Genomic DNA, 8,288 nt, shown 5'->3' with positions numbered 1-8,288 from the left:
TATCGTCTCTTAACGCTATGTTTGTATAACACAAATGACGTCACGCCACATATATGCTCGGTCGTGCAATAACATTTTACGGATTCGCAATTTAAGCGGCACAGGTGTGTGATAAAATCATGTAATTAAACGATATTACATTTTTTCATAGTGTAATAACACTTTGACTTGACGTCATTTATGTTATATACAAACAACGTTATAAAGCGCGCTACTGTTGGCGTGACACAATAGGCGCGTCAACGAAAAATGACTTTTTTTATCTTTGTTTTATTTTGAATTTGTGATAAATATAATATCATATTCGTGAAGATTCAATACCAAATTTATTGAACTTGTTCAATAAATTCAGTATTAAACCTACTCATACAATATTTTCTATTTATGATATCAACGAAAATAGAATAGCACATTCATGAATATTTTCCATTATCATATGGTAAAATGTGTAACATAAATTTGAATGAAACAAAATGATTTTTTCCCTTCGATAAAATGCACACCTAGTTAGTGTACGTAATGTTTTTTGTTCAACATTCGTGAAACTGTACAGAATGTTCAACAAGAACAAGGTGACGTCATTATTTGAAGACGTCATGAATGAGAGCGCATGTCGTTACGCGGAAGACACATGTAAAAAGTTATTGAAAACCCCTTTAAAATATACTATTAGTTAAGAGTTATAGTTAAGAGTCATAAGTTAAGTTACTCTTAACTTATAGTATATTTTTAAAGGGGGTCATATTTTACATTTTTTTTTGTTTCTTGACACATTTAAGATGAACGAAGGTTTTTTTTTCCAATCTGATGGTCATATTTTTTCTTCCCAGGTCCGATACTCGTGCTTGTGCTTTATCACATATCCTTGCCGCTTTTGCGACTCCGTAAATTTAAAAATGTGGTTCTTCGGACTGTACTGGGTATGAGATGAATAGAATAGTATAGATCTATTCGTGTAGCTTCATTACTAGATTTATTGAACCAGGTTCAATAATTTCAGTATTGAATTAGATCTACAAGACAATCAATACCTTCTATTTATTAAAAAATGGGCAACAATATTTCACCTTCACGCATTAAAATAATTATAACAAATCTACATAAACTCTATGGCGTAAGGTATAACAGCGTGCTGGTCGTGTCACGTAAAAATGACGCCAGTAAGCGTCAATATCTTTTCACAAAGAAAACGTTTCAAGCCAATGGCGTTATTGTTTTTTACTCTGCCTGATTGCCTCATGACAACTATACGCCTTATCCTTTTATTCTTGTTTATTTCGTACACCAAAGCACACAATCCTAAGAGCAGAACAGTTGAAATAAAATTCGGTCAAAGGCATGATTGTTGCAAAGGTTTTGCATCCTTACACATGTATGATCATGAACTATACTTAAAAATCTTAAAAAGTCAAATACATTAAAACACGAAATTATCTCCCCCCCCCCCAACCACGAGTGTTTTAGCGTTAATGACGTGAATGTCCTTTGAATAAGGTCATAAATATCGGAGACAGCCTTTCACTAACAAGCTGTTCTGAATTTCTTCATTTTTTTTTGTTTACAAAGAAAGACATGTGGTGAATAAGTTTTATAATATATATGTCGCATTGCACTGAATGTTCGTGTAACTGATTTTAGGACTTTTACCTCCTTTGTTACTGACCAATATCTTAAATTTAGCTAGATATTGGCCCCACTTTACCCTCCTAAATTCACATTGTTTTGTTTCTTTAATCACATAAAACACGAATCACTTCCCTCAGGTCCGGATTGTCAATACCTGTAATACAAACAGCATGTTATACATACTACCTTTATCACTAGACAACTCTTTTACACCGTCAATCAAGGTTTTGTACATGCGAGTTATATAAAGTAATTCCAGTGACCATTTCGACTTCAAATAGTATGAAATGATAAAGCAAAATCGTATAACCTTAGCGAATGACAATTACAATTACTGATCAGAATTAATATAAATCATCACAACCATCACAATAGTTTAGTGGGGCCTCCGTGGCCGAGTGGTTAAGGTCGCTGACTTGAGATCACAGGTTCCTCACCGCTGATCCTCACTCGGGTCGAAATCTTTCATGTGATGAAGCCATCCAGCTGGCTTACGGAAGGTGGATGGTTCTACCCAGGTGCCCGCTCGAGCCTGAAATAATGCCCGAAGGTCTTCCTCCACCAATAAAGAAAAAATCTCGGCGGGACGCTCTAGGATGGCCCGACTTGAGTGTACGGTCGCCCATATGTGTTTTCCCGCGGCGACCTTAAATAAACGCATTAAAAAAAAAACAAAAAAAAAAAAAAAAAAAAAAACAATAGTTTAATCTCAGGACGTTCGCCCCCTACTTTAAAATAGATCACTGGCCCTTTGGACCCCCCAGCCTCCCACAGTGGAAATATTAAGACGGGCATTCTATTTGTCAAACGTCAAATGATTATTTTTTTAACTTGGGACTGAGTTCATTGGGGGCAAATGTCCCAGATTAATAAATTTCCTAAATACCCAAGCTGTTAAGATGACGACGTGCATAATTGAAATTAGCATCACTGAAACCCATCTTGAGGAGTTCTTCCCTAGTTTCTTCTAAATGTCCTACACGATTTTGATCCTTCTCGTGTGTTGCATACTCCTGTGATTTATATATAACTTTGCAATGGCATCGATGAACTTATAATTGAAGTTGTAATATATACATGCAGTTGGTTGTTAAAAAAAATGAAATCACTTTTTAAACAATCGTACATGCAATATTACACAAATCTATTTTCATATTATCATAAAAGTGAATCTTCCAGCAGGACGAACAGTATTTGAAATAATGTGTTTGCGCTCAGACTCTTAATCCTTTAAAAATTATTCATTAGTTTATTAATTGAGTCTCGTGCATTCTATGACATGATATACGCGCATGACAATGGTAACAATACATATTTGCTTGGCAACTAAATATAACCAAAAGCAACACATAAATACCGCATTGGCAGTCGATTGTATCCATGCAATAAAGTTATCTCCTTTTTGCGTCTTTACATGCATGCACAGGGGATAAAATCGAGCATGCTCGCCCCATACGTCGTCATTGGCGTCCCACTTACACATTTTCCCGCCGCAATGGAAGCATCGGACTAAGTCGTGAAGACCTTAAAACAATTTTTTTTTGAGAAATAAAAAAAGCGTAGATAGGAAAAATTATGAGAGAAAGCGATTATTTCCTTGACACATCAATTAATATAGAAACTATGTCAGCATAAAAGGCTACATTAGAAATATTTTATTTACTAAGTTGTATCGGTATTAGGTGTCCACGCGATACATGTATTACGTGTTGATCCGTTTTAAACGGTAACTTATGCATGACCGAGCCTATAGACGATGGTTGCATTTCAATTTTCTACCATTTATAAATGTTATAATATACTAGTATAACGAATTTATTGAACAATAAAATTCCCATATTTAAAGAAAATGAAAATTACTTTTTTTATATAAAAATTAAAAGCAGTCGTATATAAAGTTTATATAAATTTCAATGTGACAAACATGCACTAATTATAAAGGAAACTTGTTTCGTTTGATCTACTTATTAGCTCAGTGTGCATATTATGCAAAATATAAGAACAAAAGGGTTACATTGTATATAAATTTATGAACCATACACAATTTATAAATCATACAAAGTCACAATGACGAATAGCACACAATAAAAGGACAGCTAGATGTGCATTAAAAAAGAGAAGCAGAAAAATACGTTTTGTGAATATTATTCATTGTTCAAAGTAACAGTATTGGTACAAAAATAAAATTTTATTATTTTATTACAAAATATTAGTGTAGAAATAAGTCTTCAAGTTATGAGAAATTCAAAAAGAAAATTCAGTGCTATGTATGGTGACTGATTTGGTACGCTTAATGTGCGTTGCGTTGGCGCTAACGACAACACGACAAAACTCCAAACGGCGCGTTGTTTCGCTGTCGTCTTGTCGTCCTGTCTAGCGCGGCACGCCAAAAAGCGCGTTGTCATGCGTCGTGTTGCACATGCTCGCCCATATGGTCTCTTTCCGGTGACGAGGGTAAACAAACGCAAACACAAAAGTCGTGTTGTCGCGATGTCACATTGTCGCTTGGTTTAAATTGAAGGATTGGCTTATAAGCCAAGCGACAAGGCGTCATCGTGACAACGCGTAGTTTGGCGTGCCGCGCTAGAGACAGGACGAAAGCGCAACAACGCGCCGTTTGTCGCGTTGACGCTTACGACAGGACGACAAGACGAAAGTCTGACAACGCGCCGTTTGGCGCTTTGTCGTGTTGCCGCTAGCGCCAACTAGACGCACAAAAGCGTACCAAATCAGCCACCACAGCTAGGTTTTTTTTTGAAGTGGTCATGAATATACAATGTAATTATAAACAGTGCTCTTGGGAGTTATTAATCACATAACAGTGTCGATTTTGCTATTCTGTAAAAATAGTATTTTGACGTGACGTGATTTGCGTTATGCAAACATAGTGTAAAGACACGCTAAATGTTAGCGTTACACTATAGGCGTGTCAGTGAAAAAGATTATTTTAAAGTTAAAGACGCGCTAAATGTTAGCGTAACACAAAAGCGCATGAAAATGATTATTTTGCACTTTAAACAGTCTTTGTTTTGGGTATGTGATGAAAAGAATACTATATTTGTGTAGGTTCGTCACTGAATATATTGAATTCCTTGAATAAAATAATATTTTGCTCACCAGAGGCTTGCATAATATAATTTATTCAACTCGTTCAATAAATTCAGTATTGAGCATACGCTCATTTTATATCCCTTATTTGGGGTGTTTTGTCACTTACCCGTATAAAAAAGACCAGCTTCAGCCATTTCTTCTTTGGTCTGTCGGATCTGTTTCGGCCAGTGTTTGAATGAAGACAGTCTTGCCTCGTATGTTTTGTAATTCAAATAGTAGGGTGGATTGCCTTTTTCCTGTTTACCTGTTAAAACATAAGTTCTGATTTACCTGTCAATCAACTTTATTTGGTAGGTCAAAAAAGCATTTTCGGCGATATGTCTTCTTTATCAACAATTAATGATACTTGTAAATGATATAGATTTAATTAATGCATTGTATTTAGATATAAAGTGTCATATGCACTAGGTAACTTTACTATGTTTTATCTTAAAAATTCTCTGTTGTCAAAATAGTTCGCGACATGAGTTTTTCTGTCTTATATAAATGAAAAGAATTACTCACGTCCTTGGCGGTCATGCGTGTGCTCCTAAAACATAAAAAATTATGTAGTTTAGTTTGTTTTTTAAATTTAGAATTAAAATACTTTCATTTTGATTTATCTTCTATCAAAACCATGATATATGCTAAGCTCTTTGAGATTTATTCACATTTTTACCGACGGTCATGAAAATATATAACATTTGAGGGACACAGCTTTTGAAAATTGAAAACACGACGTCATTATGAGGCCATAAATGTGGGTTACTAATATTTAAAATACCTTAATGTTAAGATTAGTCGCTACATGATCTTATGACAGATGAGTTGCGTAAATAATGCTTAAAAAATCAGATTTGTACTAATTAAATTAACTTACTCCTGAACCAGATGTGTTTGAGGCATTTTTTATGTTTCGATAGTTGGACGTGTTTAAAGGTGATGGACTTTGTCTTAGGTATGTATCATTTGTCCCCAATACAGAAGATGGTATCAGTGATTTAGTCTGTCGTTTCGGTTTTGCAGACGCACATACGGCTGACTGTTGTCGACCAATTTCTGCTTCGACATCCGTTGCAGTGTGTTGTTGCATATACATATGATTACCATCGCTATCCGAAAACTGAGTTAAATTTTTCTCCGAATTCTCATCTCTTTTCTTCATGGGTTTACCTGTTGCATAATTTGCAAATTTCTTCTCCATTTTAAACGACTAAATATACACTATTTAAAATAATTGAAGAAATCACATTATTTAAAACGTTTAAAATCTGTTTGAAATATTGAACAACAAACACCACATAATTATACTTTGATAAACAATACATTCAGTGTATCACATCAGCTTTTGTTTTGTTTTTAAACTACAAAGTATTGACGTCGGCGAATATGAGCACCCCTGTCTATTGTCCTGCTGTTTAACATCGGATGTGTAGCATCTGTTCTACTTGTATATTGATGGCAAGCATTAGCCTCAAATATGTTTGTTGGAACGAAATGTTGCGCTGCTTTTAAATAGCGGTGACAAAAGGAAACAATATAGGTAATAACAAGCTGTTTTGATTGCGAAACTAACGTTATGTGTTTAGAATTACACTTTGATTTTGAAGGCACCATAGATCCCATGGTAAAAATGACGTTTGGAATACATTGCATGTAATAGTTTTGGTCCTTGCTGTATTCTACGTAGTGTCTATCTGGAACATATGATGAACATTGCATTATTCATATTCTTAAAGTTATACTATGCTTATTTTTGAGTAAAATATTTTAATTACATGAATTTATTTATAATAATAAATCTATGAAATTATTACTGAATAATTATGTCTAATTTGAAAAAAAAGAATAAAGAAACTACACATGAGAAGCAATGTTCCCAATCACGGGACAAGTAAAGTTGGCACTTTCTTTTAAAAAAAAAACTGTCAGTTTTCTTTAATGACACCATAATTATATTCCTATTGTGCGTAGGAATTTAAACATGGCATATCTACTTTAGTTGGAGGCAAACGTGTTTATTTTATATATACAAACATACTGTGTAGCAATTATCAATACTAGTATTTTCTAATATCAAATTTTAATAGTGTATCTTTTAAAATACCGGCACAAACTTGCACGCATATACATCTTCGTGCATATGAATTAGTATAAATGACAAAGTTTTTGCTGTTTGTTTTTATGCCAGGTATTAACCCTGAACACTTTTAACATTAAAAGTTTTTAAAATTTACACACAAATAAATACGACGCACCGCAATATTAGAAGAAAATAATCAGCTAGTAACTGAATAAAAATACAACTCTGAAATATTTTACATACAACATTGACTGATTATGACATTTTGAAAATGAATAATGTGTTGCTTGAGCTGGGTGTTATGATTTGAACAAATAGATGGAAGTCAATAAAAATCACCAAATAATTGGGGTTTCTAAGAATAAGATTTTGAAAGCCTTTCTTACATGTATATGTAAAATCTAGTGTAACCCCGGGGAAGGGCAAACTTTGATCTCAGGGTCAATGAATCTTGAGTTGCAAGCAACACGCACTGTGCATCTTGAAAAAAGTATTCATTTTCAAATAACACAATGCAATCAAACAAAACTGGCATTTAAATAAACTGTCAATTAGCGTAATGATCAGCACTTATAGCTATAAACATGTATATATACACATGTACATGTATTAAGGGGAAAGTTTCACTCTGATTTGTCACATTTCGGATCATCTAATTAAACAAAATCAAAGTAAGGGCAAAGCATTAACACACGTTTAAAACTACATTTTATATATTTCTAAAAAAAGGTTTTAAATACGTTTTTAATCAGACAAAACAAACCTTTTTGTGAATTCCAATGTTCTTATTTTTGACACGGACGGTCGGGAGATTTAATACTCCTTCTTTCGATTTCAGTTATTTCGTTTAATTTACTAGTTTGATGATGTCGTTAACTAACTCCAAATTTAGAAAGAAATAGCACCTTTAACAACTTCATCTCTCCACTTATGTTTAGCTTAAAGCGTTCAATTAGTAGAAATGTTGCAAATCTGCTGCAAATACAATTTTTCACGTGACATGTTTATAGATATTTTGAATCTTCTCTCATTGACATTAAAGATTAAATAAATTAATGATGTTTAATTTTACCCGAATACGAAGTCGTATCTGTAAAAAATAAATTCCTTTAAAATCGATCTAAAAAGATCATCCATTATCAAAAATGACGTCACCATTTCGTGCTATTTTAATGGAATCCCAGGTTTCGAATCATACAAGTTTCACACAAATACAATTTAGATCTAGTGTCAGTTTCAAATTAAGCATTAAACCGTAAAATTTTCACATTTTTATGCATTTTAAGTCAATTTTAACATGTAAAGAATGACACAAAACAAAAGAAGTTTAAAACGAAATAACCTGAACAAGGAAGTGTAACTAAGAGGGAGATAGTCAAGACAGCCGGGTCGTTCTGATCGATAATAGAATATATAAATAGATTTTAAATTACGTAGGCGGATCGATCCAGAGGCTGGTATGGGGTGTCATTATCTCTTACTTACAAAA

General features: G+C 33.6%; 1 protein-coding gene across 1 annotated transcript; it reads right to left on the bottom strand.

The window, feature by feature from the left end:
- Positions 1–8,085, bottom strand: LOC132746816 (E3 ubiquitin-protein ligase XIAP-like). The gene is made up of 7 exons (XM_060736076.1): positions 7,563–8,085; positions 5,597–6,413; positions 5,242–5,266; positions 4,844–4,981; positions 2,984–3,150; positions 2,513–2,639; positions 1–1,780 (listed from the first exon to the last, which is right to left on the bottom strand). Exons 2-7 carry the CDS (start codon positions 5,918–5,920, stop codon positions 1,731–1,733), a joined length of 831 nt encoding a protein of 276 aa, XP_060592059.1. The 5' UTR covers positions 5,921–6,413; positions 7,563–8,085; the 3' UTR covers positions 1–1,730.
- Positions 8,086–8,288: the final 203 nt, after the last annotated feature.

Source organism: Ruditapes philippinarum, unplaced genomic scaffold (assembly GCF_026571515.1).
Source record: "Ruditapes philippinarum isolate M1 unplaced genomic scaffold, ASM2657151v2 ctg1392_1_1_1_1, whole genome shotgun sequence".
Taxonomy (NCBI): domain Eukaryota; kingdom Metazoa; phylum Mollusca; class Bivalvia; order Venerida; family Veneridae; genus Ruditapes; species Ruditapes philippinarum.
This window is presented reverse-complemented; position numbering and strand designations above follow the sequence as displayed.

Bases quoted from the DNA above. Each gene is read 5' to 3' on its own strand.
- LOC132746816 (XM_060736076.1), bottom strand. From the start codon at position 5,920: ATGGAGAAGAAATTTGCAAATTATGCAACAGGTAAACCCATGAAGAAA. The intron at 4,982-5,241 runs GTGAGTAATTCT...ATGTTTTAACAG, and splicing joins CACGCATGACCGCCAAGGAC to GTAAACAGGAAAAAGGCAAT. The intron at 2,640-2,983 runs GTATTTATGTGT...TATAAATCACAG, and splicing joins TACAATCGACTGCCAATGCG to GAGTATGCAACACACGAGAA.